The following is a 22142-nucleotide window of genomic DNA, read 5'->3' as shown; positions in this document are numbered from 1 at the left end:
ACTGTGGGGTTTTTCCTTGTGTTTCCATGTTGAGAATAGTTCATGTATTGGAATTGGTGTATTTTATAATATATGATGGCCTCTTGCTCATGTATCTTGGGAGGAATCAGTCCTGAGCATGATTCACAGCACAGATTATCTAATTCTTTTCATAATTGCCAAGGCTAATTACCCACCATGTTCTTTTCCTCATAGACTCCTAGCAGTGTGCTTAAAATTAGAAAGTGGTGAGCTGTGAGCTGCCAGCCAACCAGATATTTCTTATTTCCTTCTGGTGAGTCCTCCCCTCCCATCATCCCCATCCTGCTCTGCAGCCTTTATTCAAAATTCTATCACCATACCTTTTTTCCTTCTCCGTTTTTATTTCCATATAAGTAACACGTACAGCCTGTGTTCTGTGTGTGTATCCTTTCACCTAACAGATTGTTTTCAAGATTCATGTAAACTATTAAGTAGATTACTGTCTTCATGTCTTCCCTCTTGCTGTAATAAAACACTGACAAAAGCAACCTAAGGAAGAAATGTTGTTTTGGCTCTCAGTTCAAAGTACAATCCTTCAAGCAGGTGAAAGCAAAGCATCAGGAGCCTTAAGCAACTGGTCATACTGCACCCACAGTCAAGGAATAGAGGCGTGAACTGCATGCTGCGGCAGTGTGCTTTCTCTCTTAGGGGGTGCAGGACCTCCCTGCCCAGGGAGCAGTCTCACCCAAGTTTAAGATGGACTCTGTCATATCAGTTAATCTAATCAAGATAATCTCCCCACAGGAATGCTCAGAGGGCCATCCCCCAGGTGATACCAGTCTGTCAAGTTGACAGTTAACACTAATCATCAAATTCAGTGGTCTGTAACTATAAGCCGTATTCACTTGGTGGGTTTCATACAAGTCACCGTATTCTTATTGATGAGCAATAGAACCGTACTCAGTTTGTGTTCTTGTGGATAAAGCTGCTCTGAGTCTTTCCATGCAGGCTGCTGTCTAAGCATTTGCCTTTTTTCATTGGGTAAATAGCTCATAGCAAGAATTCAGTCATAGGGTATCCTGCTTTACTTCTCAAGTATCTGACTAAAAACTAATTATACCATTTCCATGCTCATGAGTGATATATTCATTCTACCTGAGTTGCTGTGTCTTCACGCATGTTCATTGCGTAGTCTTTTTAATTATGGTACTTATTACAATGACTAGTCCTTTTGAGTGCTATGTCATTATGGCTGTGGTTGTTCATGTCTACATTGTATTACTTTGCTATTTTTCCCGTCAATATTTTGTTGTTTTTTCTTTTGTAATCTGTGTAGCCTTGGCTTGACTGGAACTCCCTCTGTAGACCAGGCTGGCCTCAAACTCACAGTGACTTGCCTGTCCTGCCTCCCAAGTGCTGAGAGTAAACGTATGTGTGCTACCCTACCCAGCTGCCTCCCATCTCAGCTCTCTAAGTGATGAATTTCAAGTGTAAATTCCCACCATGCACCATAGTTGGCTTGGTGCTTCACTCTGTTGGTCCGTGATAGTTTTTAAGGGCGCTTTGGCTTTTTTTTGATCTTCTCTGATTTGCTATTAACATATTTTTGTGTTGGATTCTGAATGATAACCTGTTGGGTGTCTGGATTATATTATCCTCTCTTAACAGTATTAGATTTTGTTATGATGCATATTCATTATATTTTAATAGAAACTCATACAGTATATGCTGGCTATGGGTTTCTCCTTCCCCCCTCCTTCCTGATGCTTCCGACCTCCACTCCTATCCAACCCCATGCTTTCTTTCTCTTTACAAAACAAACAGGCAAATTAAAAAAAAAAAAAAAAAAAAGGCAAACCAGAAGAAAAATAGGAAGCACATAAACCACAAATAACATAAAAAACACAAAGTTGAAAAATATAATAAACAAGCAAAATACATTAAGGTTTTTTTTTTGGTTTTTTTTTTTAGCCCAAATAAAGCAATATGGGACAGAAAGCTACAAAGGCATATGCTGGATATTTAAATTACTGGCTAAGGACATTGGAATTGTTCAAGCTTGATTCTCTGCCCTGAGTGCTGAGTTTTACCCTTAAATTTAGAATGAAGTTTTAGATCCTGCATAATGTCTTTATGTCTAAGTACTCTGAATTCCAGGGGAACAACCTAGTATTATTCAGACCTTGCAGGTTTGTGGAGATTCAAACTCTAGAAGTCTGTCCTATGTTTTCAGAGACTAGGGCTCCTCCGCTTTCTTCTGGTAGCCTCCTCCAGATCACCAGAGTCTTCCTTTGCAAACATGGTTCATAATCCAGCCAAACTGAGAAGGATTTTCTAAATGACTCCCTTCTGTGGTCCGCTCCTTCCTATGAAGAATTTCCCTTCTTCCCAGCTCTTCGCGCACACCAGATGCTATCCATGGAAGCCTCAAGGCAGCGAAGCTACATCTCTCTGCTTGGGTTCTAGGCACATCCTCAAGATAAAGCCCCGCCCACCCCACCCCCAGTACAGAACTCAACTTCTTCTATTCTACCCACTTTGGTTTGCTCTCTGGTGCCATCAAATAACTATTTTATATTTTATTCATAATTTATCTTTTTACAAATGGGAGAGTTAAATGATTATCAAATCAAGAACTCTCAGTATGAAATATTTTATTAAATGAATTTGTGTTGAAATACAGTTTATTTTTCCAATTATTAAAGTCATATATTTTATCAACGAAAACTGCAGATATGCTGGAAAGACACATGCCAAGTTGTTATGGCCAATAGGATTATTGGTAGCTTCATATTTCTTTTTACTTGCTTAAGTTTTGTGCTTTCTTTGCATATTTTTCTGAGGGAATGTTGTAGTTTTGCTGAATCTCTGTAGCGTTTTGGCCCTGTGCTTTTTTGCTATGTTTCATATTACAAGTTCAGTAGCTTACCTCTGTGAGGTCCTGAAACTCTGTGTGGTAAACAATATTCACTCTGCCTGTAGAATAGAGACATTAAGACAACTCAAAGTTAAACGGCTTACCCAGAACTGCAAGCATATTAACATAGAAGCCAGAAATAGATCTTAATCATTAAGTGTCTCGCTTCAGCTGTGTACACTATTTCTAAGCCCTCAGCATAAGTATATGCAGTTAATTGTACATTTTCTAATGAGTATGAGAAATTTATCATAGTTAAATATAAGCCTCAAATACTTTGGAAACTTTACTTTAGTCACTGATTTCAATCTCCTCTATTAAACATCTTCCTAAAACTCCTTGCAACTACAAAATTTGCCTAGTTTTAATTTTACTACAGTTAACCCTCCATGGACCAACATCAGAAGAGCAGAAAGGTTTGCATTGAGACAGCAAATGAATTCCTTCTTTTCTACTTGTCAGTTTCTGTATGTATAAGACACAGTCAAAGACTGGCTATTTAATATAGTTATTCGCTGGTAGGTCAAGCTAGGTATATTTTAATCATAATAATATATTTTTACCAAGGTAGTTTGATCATAATCTTATATTTTTACTAAGAGAGTTTGCTTAAAAAAAAAAAAAAAAAAAAAAAAAAACAAAAAACTTACTGATGAATTAATTAGTATTCTCATTCTGAAATCTCACTTGAGGTGAAAATACCATTTAAAAGATACAATATAATAGGAGGAAAAAATGAGGCTAGAAGAATGGGTCCAAAGCTGATAAAGGATGGAGTAAAAATGATTAAATATACATGTATATAAATGTCACATTATTTTGCACAGTTGATATATACTAATAAAGATACTCTCATAAAGAGCAATTATAGTGGGTGTGAGGAGAACCTCAGCTGGTAGAGTGCTTGAACAGCATGCACAAATCCTGGGTTTGATCATCAATAGCACATGAAACCAGATATGGCAGCACATTCATAGGAATGCAGCGCTTGGGGGTGAAGCAGGAGACTCAGAAGTTCAAGGCCATCCTCAGCTCCACAGTGAGATGCTGGCTCACCTGAACCTCATAACACCCTCTTTAAAAAAAAAAAAAAAAAGTCTATGCCAGGCATAGTGACTTATACCTGTAATCCCAACACCACAGAGACTGCAACAGGAGAATCTACAAGTTTGAGGCCAGCCTGAGCTAAAGAATAAGTCCTTGTAATACCAGCACTCGGGGAGACAAAGGCAGACAGACTGCTGTGGGTTCAAGACCAGCCTGGTCTACAAAGCAAGTCCCGGGACAGCCAGGGCTACACAATGAAACTCTGTCTCAAAAAGAAAGGGGAGGGGGTTATAGCACTTCACTAAATCTGATGAGTTTTTTGTTTGTTTTTGAGACAATATTTCTCTCTTGCCTTTCCTCCCTCCAAACCCTCCTATATATTCTCTCTCCTTCAAATTCATGGCTTCTTTTTTTTAGTTGTTTTTGTATGTATATGCATATATATTCCTAAAGAAAGCCTGCTGAGTCCATATAATGTTACCTGTATGTATGTTTTCAGGACTGACCTTTTGGTCCTGAACAAGCTGGTGTGCCCTTCATTAGAGAAGGCCACCACTCCGGCTCCCAGCATGCCACAGTTGCCCATACTTTGTGTGGGGTTGAGGCCTCCTGGGCTGTCCTACATCCACTTTGGCATGTCCATTGGTGTCATCCTTGTTCAGCTCACATTTGAGTGTCACGTTAGTGAGACTTCACAAATGTAGCTTCTGGCATTGCTGGGAGACTATGCTTTTTATTTTAAGAGAGACTTGGGAACTTCGGACCCATGCCAGTGGAAAGTTTTCATGGTTTGCTCTACTTTAAAAGATGCTGACTTAAGTATGAAAAATATCAGAGATTCCAAACACCTTTATTAAAATGAACCCTTTTCAATTTTTACTCAATGGAGAACTGTTCCTAAAATGACGTGCCTCTGTTCTGTTTCCTTCCGTGCACAATCATGTCAGCATACCTAATGGCTTCCACTTACACAGTCTTGCTCGGGCCTCAGACTTAACACACACAAGCTCTCTTCAAGACCTCTTAAAAGAACCTGGTTTTTGATATGAGAGATGATTAAATGATACGAGTGGCTCTAACAGAGCGAATTAACGGATGCAAACATTCTTTCTCTGTCACCATGTAAAAATAGTCTTAATTTGAAAATTTGTGTTTGCCTTCAAGATTATGGCAGGCACTTCCAGGGGGAAATGTTTGAAATGAAAGAGATGCTGGTCCTGTGTAATGGTTCCTCTTCCTTGTCCTGCCATAGAATTGATAAGATTTGTGTACATGATAATATTGTAAATATGTGGCTGTGACAGTCTGAGATTGCTCTAAGAATGCAGCAGAGGGAAATAATTTATAGCCCACAGATCCCACTTTTTTCTTTTGTTTTTTGCTTTTTTATTACATTTTTATTATTTAAAGCAGTTTTTAAATGTTAATGTATTGTGGCCATATTCTTCTCCTCTCTCAAGTTCTTCCAGACCCATGCTCCCTCTATAACCTCCAACTTTAGGATCTTTCTTTAAAAAAAGAAACAAACTAAAAGAAAATACAACAATAGAACCCTCCAAAAACAAGAAACAAAACAATGCCCCAAAAGGAAAACAAAAACAAACAAACAAACTTGTGGAGTCCGTTATGTATGTGTTGGCGAGTTGCCAAGTGCTCCAACTATGAGGTCTGCCCTGAAATGATTGATATACCCACGGTTACTCCATTGGAGAAAATTGATTTCACTCTCCCTGTAGGTATAAATTCAGTTGTTAAAACTTAGGGGCCCAGTTTTCATTCATTTATTCACTCATATTTTTAATATAGTAAAATATAGTAAGATAAACCAAAAATTATCACATTGAAGTTGGAAAGGACAAATCAGCAGAAGGGATAGAGCCCAAGAAAAAGCATAAGAATCAGAGACATCACTTGTTCACACACTCACAAACACCATCAAAACACTAGCATCACTTGTTCACACACTCACAAACACCATCAAAACACTAGCATCACTTGTTCACACACTCACAAACACCATCAAAACACTAGACATCACTTGTTCACACACTCACAAACACCATCAAAACACTAGCATCACTTGTTCACACACTCACAAACACCATCAAAACACTAGCATCACTTGTTCACACACTCACAAACACCATCAAAACACTAGCATCACTTGTTCACACACTCACAAACACCATCAAAACACTAGCATCACTTGTTCACACACTCACAAACACCATCAAAACACTAGACATCACTTGTTCACACACCACAACACACCATCACAAACACTAGCATCACTTGTTCACACACTCACAAACCACCATCAAAAAAAAAACACTAGCATCACTTGTTCACACACTCACAAACACCATCAAAACACTAGCATCACTTGTTCACACACTCACAAACACCATCGAAACACTAGCATCACTTGTTCACACACTCACAAACACCATCAAAACACTAGCATCACTTGTTCACACACTCACAAACACCATCAAAACACTAGCATCACTTGTTCACACACTCACAAACAACCATCGAAACACTAAACTGGGAGCCATATTATATATGCAGAGGACCTGGAGCAGACATGTGCAGGCCTGTGCATGCTGCCTCAGGCTCTGTGAGTTCATATGAGCTTTGCTCATGCTGATTTGGAGGGCCTTGTTTTCTTGGTGCCATCCCCTCTGTCATTTATTTCTGCTTCCTTTTTTATGGGATTTCCAGAGCTCTGAGAGAAGGATTTGATGGAGACATTCCATTTAAGGCTGAGTGTTCCAAGGTCTCTCAAGTGCATGCATGCATGCATGTGTGTGGGGTGTGTGTGTGTGTGTGTGTGTGTGTGTGTGTGTGTGTGTGTGTACTCACTCTTGGGACCACAAGAGAGAGTGAAAGGCTGGCCGCACTACAGCACAGGAAAACATATTTCCTGGCAAGAACTCCCTTATGCATCACTTCTCCCACGTGTCGTCCACCTTTCTGAGCACATACCATGTATACGCTTTTAGCTTTCCACAGTGGATATTAAAGCATGTTAATATAAAAAAAATAGCAAAAATATCTATCATTCAGTTTCTTGCCAAATAATGTAATCTCCAACTTTATGGTATATAATTCTAGCTGGCCAAAAATTAAAATAGTAACTATAGACAAGCACACCTACTTTATCTTGCTTCTCTGCTAGATTTCTACCTTTCACCGATTTCTTTTATTCTACTACACTGTCTTTACATAAGTAACCAAGTGCATTTTCAGTAGGAAGCATGACTAACTACCAAGCAAGCAGAGACAACTATTACTCTAGTCACAATTTAGTGCCATTAAGTTTATATTATTAAACCATTGTAGAATTTTATCATGCTTTATCCCACTTTATTATAATTTGTAAACACAATATTTTTCAGGGAAACAGGTTATAACTTTTTTAATGTTGGAATTCCTAAAATGTCTTAATCTTGATACTAAGATTTTCCTTCATGTACAACCTCCTTTAGGAAATTTTTTCTGATGTATTTATTTTATTTTATGTATATGAGTGCTCTGTCTGCATGTACACCTACATGCCAAAAGAAGGCATCAGATCACATAGATGGTTGTAAGCCACCATGTGGTTGCTGGGAATTGGACTCAGGACCTCTAGAAGAGCAGATAATGCTCTTAACCCCTGAGCCATCTCTCCAGCCCCTGGGAAAGTTTTTAACAAGCCTGTATGTCTATAAGTGGTTATAAATTTTGTTCTACAAACGCTTTCTTTCTATAAGCCAGCATCTTAATTTTGTGTGCAGATTAACCTTCACCTTAGTCTTAAAAGTAGATTTGCAGATGTGCCCCTCGGTATGACTTTTTAAATTTACTCTGTGGCATAAAAGTAAAATAATAGATGTCATAAACCTAGAGTGATGCCCAAAGTGTATCTGATTCTCTGGGAAATAATCTATCTTTTGCTACTTTAATATGACCAAATACAAGGCTCACATTAATATTAAATTACTTGAGAAAAAGCACTTTCATAGCCAAGTAATAAAACTTAAAGTTCTGCATACATGGGCCTGGAGAGATGACTCAATGGTTCAGTGAACTCCCTGTTTTTCCAGAGGACCCAGATTTGGTTCCCAGTGCCAACATAATGGCTCACAAACATCTATAACTACAGTTCCAGGGAATTTGAGATATACTTCTGGACTCTATGGGGACTACACATATATGTTACATAGACATACATGCAGACAAAACACCCATACACATAAAATAACATAAAAAATTGCTGTCAAGTGGTGGTGCATGCCTGTAATCCCAGCTCTCAGGAGGCAGAGGCAAACAGATCTCTTAAGTTCCAGGCCAATTTTGTCTACCAAGTGAGCTCTAGGACAGGCAAGGATACACAGAGAAATCCTGTCTCAAAACAATTAATAAAGTAGTTAATTAATTAATTAATAATTGAAAAATAAAGTATTGGGTACAGCCAGTATATAAAGCAAAGGAATAGAAATAATATGTTCTTGTCAGGGTCTGTATCACATTCAATTTCATCCACATTTAAGTATATTCATTTTCTTTTACTATGTATTAAACCCCAAGATTGTAAACATTTACAAATGTAAAAGCAAAATTAATACCAAAGAAAGAAGACTTAATTTCATAAACAATAAATAATGGAATATATTAGTGTGAGGGTCATCTGAAAAGTTTGAGGGGTCCACTTTTTGAAAATCCCAGTGAAAGTCATGTTAGAAGACATCTCTATATACATGCTGTCAGATTTATGACTATAAACAATCTCCATAATGTTCCCTAGTCATTGTTTAGTTAGACCCGGCTGCATGCAGTTATGTCAGCAAGCAGTCCTTAATGAAAGTTTATACTCAGTTTAATTATTCATAAATTCTCCCTGCCCACTGTAATGTTACCTGATAGTAAGTGTTCAGAATCAACAGTGTTCTCACATGATACATCTATGAACATATTAAGCTGTTCCATGTAATTAAGTTCAAAGTCCTTTAAGAAACCTTGCCATGCAGAAGGCAGTTACACTGTGGTGGTTATTTTTTTTTTTTAAAGAGCTACATCTGTGGTGCAGGCTTGTAATGCCCACTTATTGGGTTAAGACAAGAGGATCATAAGTTCAAGACTTGCCTGACCTACATAGTGAGTTAATACAGCAACGCAGGTGGAGAACAGTTCCATATTTCCACATAACCTTAACTAGGATGAGAAGAAACCCAATTAGACATCTAACTGGCAGTATGAAAATAGCCATGATAACTCGATGCCAATTTTGCTTTGTTCACAATAATTGTACTTGTTAGCCAGGGTTATCAGTATATTAGAGTCTATTTTGTTTATGGTTTAAGGTTTTAATATTTTTTATTTTAATTTTTCATTGAAAACAGATTCTTCTCTCATACAATATATGCTTACTACATCTTCCCCTCCCTCCACTTTTCCCAGCTCCCTCCCCCAATCTCCCTCCATTTCCCTTCAAAACTGAGCAGGCCTCCAAGAGACATTAACCAAACACGACAAGACAAGATACAATAACACAAGACAAAAGCCCTCATATCGAGGCTGGACAAGGCAACCCCATCTAGGAGGAAAAGAGTCCCAAGAGCAGGCAAAAGAGTCATAGAGGTACGCCTGCTCCCACAGTTAAGAATCCAACGAAAACCCAACCTAACAGCCATAACATGTATGCAGAGGACCTGGTGCCAACCCAGGCAGACCCTGCTTGCCACTTCAGCCTCTGTGAGCCCATGTGAGCCCTGCTTAGTCGAGTGAGCATCCTCCAGCCCTGTGACTCCTACAATCTCTCCTCCCCAGAAACTTTAAACTTTAAATTATAAAACTTTTGTTTATAATTTAGAGTTTTATAACTGGAAAAATAAAGCACTTAATCATTATAAAGGAAATCAAAACTGAACTTATTCACACTATACTGTGGTTATAAGTATGTAGAAAACTCAAATCCTAAAGATATTTTGGAGTTGGCTTTTTCAGTTTTTGGTTGGTTGGTTGTTTTTTTGTTTGTTTGTTTGTTTCTTTGTTTTTTGTGGGAGGGTTGGTTTCTTTGGGGGGGGGGGTTTAAGACAGAATTTCTATTGCCCTGGAACTTACTCTGTATACTAGGCTGGTCTCCAACTCAGAGATCCACCTGCCACTGGTATAAAAGGATAGAGGGAGCTGGAGGGGTCAAGGACACCACAAGGAGATGTATAGAAATAACTAACCTGGGCCGATGAGGTTCACAGAAGCTGAACCACTGGACAAAGACCATGCAGAAGCTAGACCCAGAACCCCTACACATATGTAGCAGATGTGCAGCATGGTCAACATGTCGGTCCCCTAACAATGGGAGTAGGAGCTGTCTCTGACTCTGTTGCCTGCTTTAGATCCCTTTCCCCTAGTGGCTTCCTTGTCTGGCCTCAGTGGGAGAGGAAATATTTAGTCTTACTTCAACTTGAGATGTCAGAGTGGGTTGATATTCCGGCTAGCTTTAGTCTCAACAACCTCCAGAAACTGAGGTAGCAACAGAAGAGGCAAGCCACCACCCCTCGTTAATAACTAAACTACCCAATGTGGCCAAAGCTCCAGGTTGATAAAGAACTCCTGTAAGGCAGTGTATTGAAGGGCTTGGAGATAAATCAGCCAGGATCCACGAGCAGAGGAGGTGTCTGTCTTTGACAAGGTTAATTCTGTATAATACAATAGATATAGGAAAGATGACTATAATTTATGTGGAAAGGCAAAGAAACTATATGTCTAAGTACGGGGTTAGAACAAAAAGAATAAACAGAAGAATTAGCCTGTCCTGTTCTAATACAAAAACACTGAGAAACTGGATCTTCAGATACTGGAAGCAAGAATATAAAATAATACAGTGCCTTTGGAAGCCATGGCAATGCAGCTGTACTCATGGATGTTTCAGAAAAATAAAAACTATGTTCAGTTTTTTTTTTAACTGTACTTGAGCAAATATCCTTTGTCTCTCGGCTTCTTGGCCGCCACTCTGTGAGCTGCTACAATCCAACACACCCTCCTTGTCATGATACACTGAAAACATCAGCCAAGATAAGTCTTCCCCCTTATCATAGGAATAGAAAACATGACAAATGCAGAAAAGGAGGATAAAGATGGGGGTTTTACCATGACTCCGCACTCATGTGGTTCAGGTGCATTTGCCAGTGGGTTCTGGAACCTGGAGAAGCTTAGGGAACCAGGCTGGAGAAAGTCTAGCATTCTGTAAGCCTGTGTAAGTTAGGATTCTGATGCAACTCAGACGACCAGGATGCTGATAGGTCTGACCCATTAAGACTGTGTTTATGAGGATCAGACGGGAATAAAACACTACAGGGAATTGGACTAGAGGCCACTCATGTTACATTGTGGTCAAGGACATGTCTGCATTTTGTGCATGTCCTGAACCTTTGTGGGAAGCTGAATTTGAAGCTGATGTTTGTAGCTAATCTGGTAGAAGTCCAAGGCACTTTAGCATCTGGACGGTGGTACAGAAACCAAGAGGATAGTGAAAACTGTGAGCATCGAGCAAAGAATAACAGCTTAGAAACTTGTAGTTTGCCATGTGAAGCTGTGGCCAAACAAAGTGGAGTACACCAACCAAAAGAGAAGAGCAGTCAAAAAGAAACCAAGTGCTTTGCTTTGGGGCAATAGGAACGGTGTCTTGATAGACAGCTCAGGAATTGGCCTGAGCCCGCCCATCACAAGTCCAAAGCTATGAAGTTTAATTCAGCTCAAAGACTGCTTTAAGGAGAGAGCTCCAGAGTCCCCTGCTCACACAAGGCCACCTCAGGACACCTGTCCTCATGCTCAGCCACCTGCAGGCAGTAAGGCTAAGTTCCCAGGAGTCTCTTAGTACTTAAAGTGGTTGCCAGCCGTGGCACTATCCATGTGATGCTGAGTTTGTGGTTTAAAGAAGCCAGGGGTGACCAGATAGTGTATGTCAGGTTGAGAACCTCAGAAAGGGGGTGAAGTCTGTGGGTGCAGTGGACACCACAGGAAGCTGACAAGGACACAAGCCTGGAGTATCTGCACAGGAAAGCCTCAGAGGTCATGTGAGGCACAGCTGGACCATCCATAGGAGCAGTCCTGCACAAGCCCTTAGAAATGTGCCATGTGCTCTGGGTGCCAGAAATGGAGCCAAGTTCCAAAATTTGGATTTTTAAAATTATATTGTAGTTATTAAGACTTAGTTAGTAAACACTCCTGGGCGTTGACCTAATGAATCATGAGATAGGTATTAGCCTTTTGGAGCCAGAGTGGAAATGCTCTTGAGCAAGGAGATGTACTTGGGTAACAAGTTGACAAGGAGTAACATTGTAATGATTAATTGTAACTGTCAAGTTGATTGGATGGAGGATAGCCCAGGAGATTAGTAAAGCACCTCTGCCTTTCAGTGTGGACATGTATAGAGAGGACTAGTTAAGGAGGGAAGACCTGCCTTGAACATAGGTGGTGCCATCCAACAGGCGGAGTGCTGCATGGAATAAAAGAGGGAAGCGGCCCGGTGACACACCAGAGGTGTGGCCTACGAATCTTGTAGGCATTGTTAACCATCATACCTACCATGCTGCCATCACTCCCAAAGATTCCAGAACTCTGAGAACCTTTCCTTCTTAGAGTCCCAGACTCTATCTACAAAACCCTGCCCAAGGCTTTCATCCAGTTCTCTTACCAGCAGATGTCTGTAACTGATGACCACCTCTCCCCCTAGTGCCCACCTTCAGCCTCTGACCATCCTCTTTGTGTCTTGGCAGAGTACGTTTCATATGCTGAACATATCATTTCCACTGGTTGCTTTAAATGTTCTGTCATCTCCTACTAGCAAGTGTGCTTAAAGAACAGAGCTTATACATGTCCTTCTTGCTGCTGCAGTCCAGATCCAAGAAACAGAATGTGGCATACAGTAAACACATGTGTGGATAAGCGAAGTCAGACACTCTGGGAGAAATGACCTGTCCACGAAGTATATTCTGTCACTGGGATATACAGTTGAGGGTCAGAGGATTCAACAGAGCCAAGTGCGGAGTTTGGTCTGAAAAGAAATTTGTATTTAGAACTCTCATTGTTTTATTTTTTGTGTGTGTCCTGTCTCACCCTTCCAGTGGGATATCAGTCTTCTCAGCACCATTTGTTGAAGATATTCTCTCCTCATTGTGCCCTCTTAGTGCCCTTCTCATGACTGTACATGGTTCAATTTCTAGACTCTACGCTGGTTCACTGTTTTATACTATTTTGATTATTACGGCTTCCTAAAATAGTTTTAAGTCAGTAAGCATCATCCCTCCAACATTATTTTTCTCTCTCAGTATTGTTTTGGCTAGTCAGGTTTTGTGGCTCTATATAAATTTTAAGATTTGTTTCTATTTTCATGGAAAGCGCCATTGGAGTTTTAATAGGGCTTTGCCACTCTATGGATAGATCTCCAAACTCTAAGTGCAGAAAAAAAAGAAAAGACAGGCATAGAAAAAGTTAACATGCTCTCACTTACATGGACTCTTTACAAAGTCAAATAAAAGTCAGATATAGTGGTACATACCTTTAATCCCAGCACTTGAGAAGCAGAGACCAGCCTGGTCTAAATAGAGAGCTCTAGACCAGGCTACATAGAGACACCCTGTCTCAAAAAAACAAAACAAAACAAAACAAAAGGCAAACGTAGAGAGAGAGAATGGATACAGAGAATTAAGATGGTGAGGAGAAGAGAAGGAAAGGAGCTGAGTCTAGAGAACCCGAGGTAGTAAGTGAATAACATGAGCAACATAGCTCATGTTATTAGTGAATCTGTGAAGAAAAATATTTCAGATGTTCTTAGCATAAAAGAAAATAATTGTGTGAGGCGCATGTTAATTTGTCCTACTGGAGTGACCATTTCACTCTGTATGTATCTTACATTATCATACTATGGATATCAAACACTCAATAAAGCTTATATTTAAATAAGATTAAATCATGTAAAATACCTGAAGAAAGTGGCAACAGGAAAGGAAAGTATTTGCATATTCTTTTTTAAAAAATAAAAACATTTTAGGTGCATGGGTGTTTTGCCTGTATGTATGTATGTATGTGCACATGTGTGTGCAGTGCCAAAAGAGGCCAGAAGAGGGCATTTAATCCCTTGGGACTGGAGTTAGACTTGGTTGTGAGCTGCCATGTGGGTGCCTGGGACCTGAACCTGGGTCCTCTGGAATAACAGCCAGTGCTCTTAATTGCTAGGCCCTCCAGCCTTTTTTGCCCACTCTTAAGCTTCAATTTTAAAGGGAATTGATATATCTTTACAGGCCAAGTCTTAAGTAGCATATGATGAAACAAGCATTAAAACCAAAGAAGGCAGGCCAGGCATAGTGGTGCACAATTTAAATGCAGCACTTAGGAGTCTGGCTATGGGCTTGAGGTCAGCCTAGTCTACCTAGAGAGTTCCAGGATAGCCAGGGCTACACAGTAAGACCCCATCTCAAAACTGAAAAAGAAAGGAAAGGAAGGAAGGATCTGTATACCGCATGACTAGGGTCAACAGATAAAGTAGTAAAAGCACATCGGTTTGTTGATTTTTGTGAGGACTGATTAGACAGGCTTGGCTTGGGTTCAGCGGGAGGACTTTGTAGCTACTAAAGGCTCTACTCTTTACTTGCCAGAGTTATCTCCATGGGTCTCATTGCCCTCTTAAATCCCACCAGAGCTAAGAGACATTGGCAGCAAGTTGCTAAACTAACAAAAGGACAGGCTTCCCCAGAAGCTGAAGATATCTGGGGTTTCCACATCCAGTGTTTCCGTCCATATCTCAGCCTATCTCTTCTCTTAGGTAAAACCTGACATCACATGTTTAGGGTCTCAGCACAATGCTACCATGTTAGCAATGGAGACGGGCAGCTGAGAACATGGCAGTGTGTTTGCTAAGCTGCGTGGCTGTCACACAGTCCCAGGGCAAGCCCTTCCCCTGCCCACCACCTCCCTGCGTGGCTGTCACACAGTCCCAGGGCAAGCCCTTCCCCTGCCCACCACCTCCCTGCGTGGCTGTCACACAGTCCCAGGGCAAGCCCTTCCCCTGCCCACCACCTCCCTGCGTGGCTGTCACACAGTCCCAGGGCAAGCCCTTCCCCTGCCCACCACCTCCCTGTGTGGCTGTCACACAGTCCCAGGGCAAGCCCTTCCCCTGCCCACCACCTCCCTGTGTGGCTGTCCCACATTGCACTTCCAACTCACAAGGCTTCCTTGGCAACCATTCTCCGTTCAAATATAAGTTTGTATTTTTAAATTATATCCTTTTTAGAAAGTCCAGCATTCATTTTTTTAAAACAAATTTCAGTGGTTTTGCTTTCTTTTTAGGAGGCACATTGTTTCTCAGTACTCTGATTTTTCTCTGATTCTCTAAAAAGGTCTAAAAGTAACTATTGGTGAGTTCATAAATTTATTTTTTTATAAAGTTTTATTTATTTATTATGTATACAGTGTTCTGCCTGCCTGCCAAAAGAGGGCACCAGATCTCATTACAGATGGCTGTGAGCCACCATGTGGTTGCTGGGAATTGAACTCAGGACCTGTGGAAGAGCAGACAGTGCTCTTAACCTCTGAACCATCTCTCCAGCCCAAGTTCATAAATTTATTAGTTAATCCAACTGGGACTCACTAATACATATTACAGACTCTTGATTTTTATATATGAGGTTTTTTTTTTTTTTTTCAAGAATTCCCTTGCCTGTTATTATCAACATAGCTGTATTGACAAGGTCTTCATTGCTTCCTAATTGTGTACACTTCTTTTTCTTGTTAAAGAAAAAGTTTTTAAATCAAACCTTGTCATTTTGATAGTGTCATAGACATGTTACCCTGTTGATATTAATGTGTCTCATACACTTATATTTTCTTTTCCTGTTTGCCATAGGAACTTACATTGCTCAGTAATGAATATTTATTCATTACCTTTTTTGGGTGTGTGTATGTGTGTGTGTGTGTGTGTGTGTTCACGCATGCATGCGCTCGCGTGCATCTTTGGGCACACACACAGGACACGAAATAGGAGCACATGGTGAGAGAAATCTCCCTGAAATAAAGATATAAGAATACTGTCTCATATTCAGAGGTGACTTTGTGAACAGTAATATTCCCTATTCTAACCAGGATCTAACATGTAAATTATACATGGAATATTGAAATTATTCTATGACCTTTTGGTCCTGGGCTGTGTAAGATAAAGTGACTAGTAATAATTAAAACAGTGAATCAAACCAAGAAGTTCTTTTGAGTTATCTTTTTTTGGTAAGTGTTTCTCCACAATTATAATGTTCTTAAGTCTCTGCTCTCTATTCATTACTTATAATTTACCAGTAAACCTCCTATATGGCAAAAGTGTTTATGTGAGTTCATGCTTTGTGTGTGTGTGTGTGTGTGTGTGTGTGTGTGTGTGTAACATCATTTGTTTGATTATCTGCTTTTAGAGACTTTTCCTTCTGTTATACAATTTGTTGATGGTGGAAGTAACATAGTTGTTCATGTTAAGACACTGCTTTTACTGGGCTAGGAGTATAGTTTAGCAATCCCTGTGGTCAGTCCCAACACCAAAGTATATATTTTTAAAAATCAATTTACACTTAACTTTTTAAAGATTTGGTGTTTAATTATATGTATGGGAATGTGTGTACATGTGAGTTCAGTTGCCCATGAAGGCCAAAGGCATGATATCCCCTGGAGCTGGACTTACAAGTGGTTATGAGCCGCCTGGAGGAAATGCTGGGAATTGAACTCAGATCCCCTGAAAAGCTCAAGATGGAGCCGTTTCTCCACCCCTCTATATATGACTTTTTAAAAGGAGTGCTAGAAAAAAATTAGGCTACAACTTCAAAATAGTATACATCTGTCAATATATGGTTTTGCCCCTGTGTACACCCCCTCTGCCCCTCCACTCCCCAAAATTATAAGCATTAAGATCCAGTGAACAGGCCCATAGACAAGGCTGCTGTCTTTGTTCCCTTTCCTATTGCTATGATAAAATACCTTAGTAAATGCCATTTGATGAATAAAAGGCTTATTTTGACTCCTAAGCATGCTCTCCCATGCACAAACCTACAGAGAGACACACACATACACATAATTTAAAAATAAATGCTTTAAGTGGTCATTCCTTGAGCACTATTTAGTACAGATTTTCATGTTAATTTGTCAATATTTTAATGAAACTTTGTCTCTGAAATTTTTTAAGATTGATTTTAATTTTATTAATGCGTATGGGTGTTTTGTGTGCATTTATGCCTGTGCACCATAGGGTCCACAAAGGCCAGAATAGTGTGTTGCATACTCTATAACTGGAATTATAGGTGATTGTGAGCCACCATGTGGGTGCTGGGAATGAACCTGCATCCTCTGCAAGAGCAACAAGTTCTCTTAATAACTGACCCACCTTTTCAGCCCCACTGAATTTTAAAAAATGATCTTCAGACATATACTTGAAATGTGTGTATGCAAACCCAAAACTGACATGTAATTAGGCATCTCCCAAATGCTACTTATAACTGTTAAAAAAAATCACTGCCATCAATTGGAGGATGGCTCCACTGGTGAAATGCTTTCCTTTATCCACAGGGGCCTGAGTTCAATCCCCAGAACTCATATAAAAGAATTCAGACATGGTGGATGGTGTGTCCTTGTAATCCCAGCACTGGGAGGGCAGAGCGAGACAGGCAGGTCCGTGGAACTCACCTGCAAGCCAGCCTATCCCACTTGGTGAGGTCCAAGGAAAACGCGAAACCCCATCTCCAAAAACGGCAGTGCCTGAGGAATAACACATGAGGCTCTTCTCCGGCCTTCACATGCACTCCTACACACACACACACACACACACACACACACACACACACACACACACGAATGTATCCACAAAGCCCACTTCCAAAACTTATCAATTTTTTCAATTAAAAATGTTTTTGGAGGATTTCATATACACACTTCCAAAGATTGAGAATGTTTTAATTTTAAAAGTTTTTGAGAATTTTATACATGAGTACTTTATTCACAACATTCCCCACCCGTCCTTCTTCCTGCTCCAATTCCTCCCATGTTACCCCCTCACTCTCAAATTATTGACCCCCTCTTTTTATTGCTGCATATATGTATGTATGTATATGTGTGTATAGAGCCTGCCAAGCCCACTAAGTGGTGCTCAAGTGTAGATCGGTGTGTGTCCACTGGAACTGAGTACCCTGTCAGGGGCATGTTCCTGAGGAAGACAGATTTCCCCTACCTCTGCAGACAGTATTTGCCTGTAACTCGTCATCTAAGGATGGGGCCCAAGAACTGTTTATAACTTTCATATTAAACTTCAATGTGCGTGTGCTTTGGCACACGTATAGAGGTCAGGAGACAACTTCCTGGGACCATTCCCTTCCTTCCACCATGTGGGTACTGGGGCTGAACTCAGGATGCCAAGCTCAGAGGCAAGCGCTTTCACCTGCAAGCCATCTCACCAGCTCAAAAGGAGAGACCTGTATAGAGATATAAAATACGCATTTACCTCCCCTAACTTAGTTACCTAGAGTAGGTAACTCAGTTGGCACCCTACTTTACTTACTAGCAATTTTCCCTCTTCTGATAAAAGCATACAATCTAATTATTTCATCTTTATTTGTAAGGGTAAATGTTGAGAGCAACTGCAAGTTTGCAATTCTCGTTTGTATACCGGTCTTTTCAGACCAGGACAACTCAAGCAAAGAATTGTCATAAGCTAAAACAAACAAAAAAAATTATTTTGTAGTGGTTTTGTCATTAAGGACATTTGTTCATCCTTCAGAAAGATTGTCACTAAGAAAGAGAGGAAGGACGCATGGGAGAATAGCAAAATAAAAGGATCCAGAGGGTCCTAGAAACCTACAAGTAGAACATTATGATAGGCAGATTTGGGCCCTGGGGTCCCGCTCAAACTAAGGCACCAGCCAAGGACAATACAGGCAGTAAACATTAAGCCCCTACCCAGATCTAGCCAATGGTCAGAACATTCTCCACAGTTGAGTGGAGAGTGGGATATGACTTTCTCATGTACTTTGGTGCCTCACATTTGACCATGTCCCCTGGAGGGGGAGACCTGGTGGCACTCAGAGGAAGGACAGCAGGTTACCAAGAAGAGACTTGATACCCTATGAGCATATACAGGGGGAGGTAATCCCCCTCAGGAACAGTCATAGGGGAGGGGAATAATGGGAAAATGGGGGGGGGAGGGAAGAATGGGAGGATACAAGGGATGGGATAAACATTGAGATGTAACAAGAATAAATTAATAAAAAAAAGAGAGAGAGAGAGGAAGTTAAAATTGCTTGAGAGCAAAATAATGTGGTTTTTTTTTTTCCCTTGAGACCATTGACTGGAAATCTCTCCAGAGTCATAGATTGAATTGGTTTCCAAGGAGTGGGAGGATTGTGAGAGGAGCTCCCTGGGAAAGCTGCAGATTGATGCTCACCTGGCAGCACGGCTACATGTAACTGATCGTCATGGAGAAATGCCAAGTGTGAGTAGGTTAGGAAGTGGGAAGGAAAGAGACACAGAGCACTTGGAGGAAGGCTTCCTGGGTTTGGGAATAGCTGTTGTCTTGTATTATGCATCTGAGGATGGTCATTCCTAAGGAAGAAATGCAGACTCTCTGTCATCAGGAGTGCAGTTTAATGGTCGGTACAGAAAAGGAAGCTTTTCATAAACCTGCCCAGAGACAGAGCCTTCTTCTAGAAATATTCATGACATTTATTTGAAACAGACATATTTGAGGATGTCTAGAACTGTTCACTTGTGTTTTAAGAATATAATTATCTCCACAGTCAAAGGATTCTTGGTGGGTATCATTTGAGTAATTAGTAAGAAGAAAATACAATAATGATGTGGGCATGTGCCATGTGTTTTAAAGAACTTGTAATTTTACACACATACTGATGAAGTCAGACCTTTTTTCCCTAAGAATTCTGTTAAGAATTATCAGAATGCATACAGGCCCTTCAGGACATACCAATAAAACCTATCTATACTTAATCAATCCCTTCCACCAAATAAATTGAATTTTTGCCAGAAATTTGTAAGCAAATAGAGAAATGACCTCGTTTTTCAGACTGAATACAGTGGTGTGGGAGGATGTGTCTCCGGGGTATGACTTCAGTAGTGGATCTTATTCCAAGTACAGATTCATAGGGACAGAGAAGAGGGGTTAAAAACATTATTGTAAAGGGCACCTGTGAAGAGATGAGTTCTCCAGTAGGGACAGCCCCCACAGCTAAGGCACATGCACCAACTATAGCTCTCTGCTCGCTGGCCAACCGAATGCAACCAGAGCATCTTTATTGTTATATCTCCCAGATTGTGATACTGTCACAAAGCTGTTGCTAGGCAACAAATGTGGTTACCAGGTCTCAGCGAATAGCTGAAGGGGGGAAGCAAAGTGTTGCACCATTGTAGAGTAACCATAGCAATGACCTACTATTACAGACTAAAGAATTATCATTAACAATGTTAAAGTATCAGAGGCCCTGAATTCGGAGACTTCCAAGCAATATCTGCATAATTGAGTGATTGCAGACGAGATTTTGACTGTTTCAGAGCTACCCACTCATAATTTCTATGGAGGAGTATTTGTATTTGTTTTTATTTTAATTTTAAAAATCGATTATGAAGTTATTGGTTAAGTTGTATGTGCCATCACAAATAACTTTTCTTATGCCCATATTATTTCTTAGTGTATGCCTATGTCTACATGTTTCTTGCTGCCTTTGTCAAACTAAAGGTTCCATTTGGCTTGAAAAATACTGTATGATGTTCAACCCAAGCCACAGACAGAAACTGTAGTTTAAAAAAAAATGGTAAATTGAAAATCTACCATTTCTCTGAATTTCCCGACTGAATAGGAGACCTAAATGCTCTTTCAGTGGTTCAGCTTTGAAACACTTTTTTGTCTGGGTTTTCTAGACTTGTTCTAAAAATCTGTAAAGCATGTGGCCCGCCTAGGATACTTTCAAGGCCCCTGGTCGCCTTTTGAATCTGGCCTTTCATTAAATATCTCCAGTGATTTGGTCCCAGTGACCTCGCTGATGTTTCCAACATCAGAGACTGGGCCAGGCCAGAAAAAGAATTATTTCCCCCTTTCTGCCTGGGAAACCAAGACACCCAGGCGCTCAGGGGTGGGTGTGGTGGAATCGGGATCCCGGAAACCAATCCCAGGCCTAGGGAAGTGGGTGGTTTCTGGGCGGGAGAGGGAGTGGTCCTTCCCGCGGAGCTACTGGATTGGCCCGGAGGGCTAGAGGCCCCTGGAGCTGGCACCCCGGGGCCTGGCGGGCAAGTTCTGGCCGGGGAGGGGGCTAGGGGAGGCGGGGACCAGCGCGGTAGGTAGCCCGCCCCGGGGCCCAGCGGCACTCGGTCCGGGAGTCTGGAAGCGAGCTTGCGGGTGGCGGTGCACTGGCCGGGAGGGCGGGGCTCCTCGCCGCCTGCTGGTGGCCACACACCCGCACAACACCTCGTAATCCCGCGTGTGTCTCCGCAGGCACCGACCGTCACGAGCTAACTTCCTGGAAGAGCTTCCCGTCGATCTTCAAATTCTTCGCCGAAGCCTCGGAGGCCAAGAGCAGCTCGCAGAAGCCGGCCCTCACGCGGCGCTCGCACCGGATCAAGCACGAGGAGCTGTGAGCGCGCAGCCGCCCGCCGCGCCCGCTCGCCGCCCGCAGCCTCCCGGCCCCCATTAGATTGCTTTCTTCCTCCAGCACAGGGTCTCGACGTGTTCGTCTATATAGCATTTTGCATTTTTCTAGATGAGTGCAACTGTCAAAGCAATATGGATTCAGCGGCCGCGTTTCCTGCGGCTGAGCGGGCCTGAGCGCGATGGGGCCGTGGTCGACCGAGGCTTGACAGCGCGGGGTGCGCCGCGGCCCGGGCGCCTCTAATTGCCCGGCGAACCGCCGGCGCTGCGGCCAAGCGGCGTCTGCGCGGTCCTACCGCCGGCTGCAGCGCGGCCGCAGCTGCCCACCCTCAATCGCGCCCGTTTTTATTCCCCTTTAAATCTAGCAAGCTTTTATTCTAGACCTCAAACCTTGATTTCAACCAGGTTTTTTTCCCTCAGGTCATCTTATAAGCCCCTCTCTTTTTTAGAAAGCCACACACCCAAGTCCTAAAAATGCCAACTTTAAATTCAGAGCATGAATGCCATGTTGTTCTATGTAGTTTGGGAAGTACAAATTGATCTCCCCCTATGACG

General features: G+C 41.3%; 1 protein-coding gene across 4 annotated transcripts in view; it reads left to right on the top strand.

Moving 5' to 3' along the window:
- The window catches only part of Fam172a (family with sequence similarity 172 member A), a 381713-nt gene extending 359951 nt beyond the window's left edge, over positions 1-21762 (top strand). For all 4 annotated transcript variants that reach the window (XM_051172349.1, XM_051172350.1, XM_051172351.1 and 1 more), the window contains one exon: positions 21435-21762. In XM_051172349.1, the coding sequence (XP_051028306.1) occupies positions 21435-21577 (143 nt within the window). In that variant the 3' untranslated portion in view covers positions 21578-21762. The remainder of the gene's footprint in view (positions 1-21434) is intronic.
- The last annotated feature ends 380 nt before the right edge of the window (positions 21763-22142 follow it).

Source organism: Acomys russatus, chromosome 30, assembly GCF_903995435.1.
Source record: "Acomys russatus chromosome 30, mAcoRus1.1, whole genome shotgun sequence".
NCBI classification, from domain to species: Eukaryota; Metazoa; Chordata; class Mammalia; order Rodentia; family Muridae; genus Acomys; species Acomys russatus.
The sequence above is the reverse complement of the archived record's forward strand: the minus strand, read 5'-3'. Positions and strand labels throughout refer to the sequence as shown.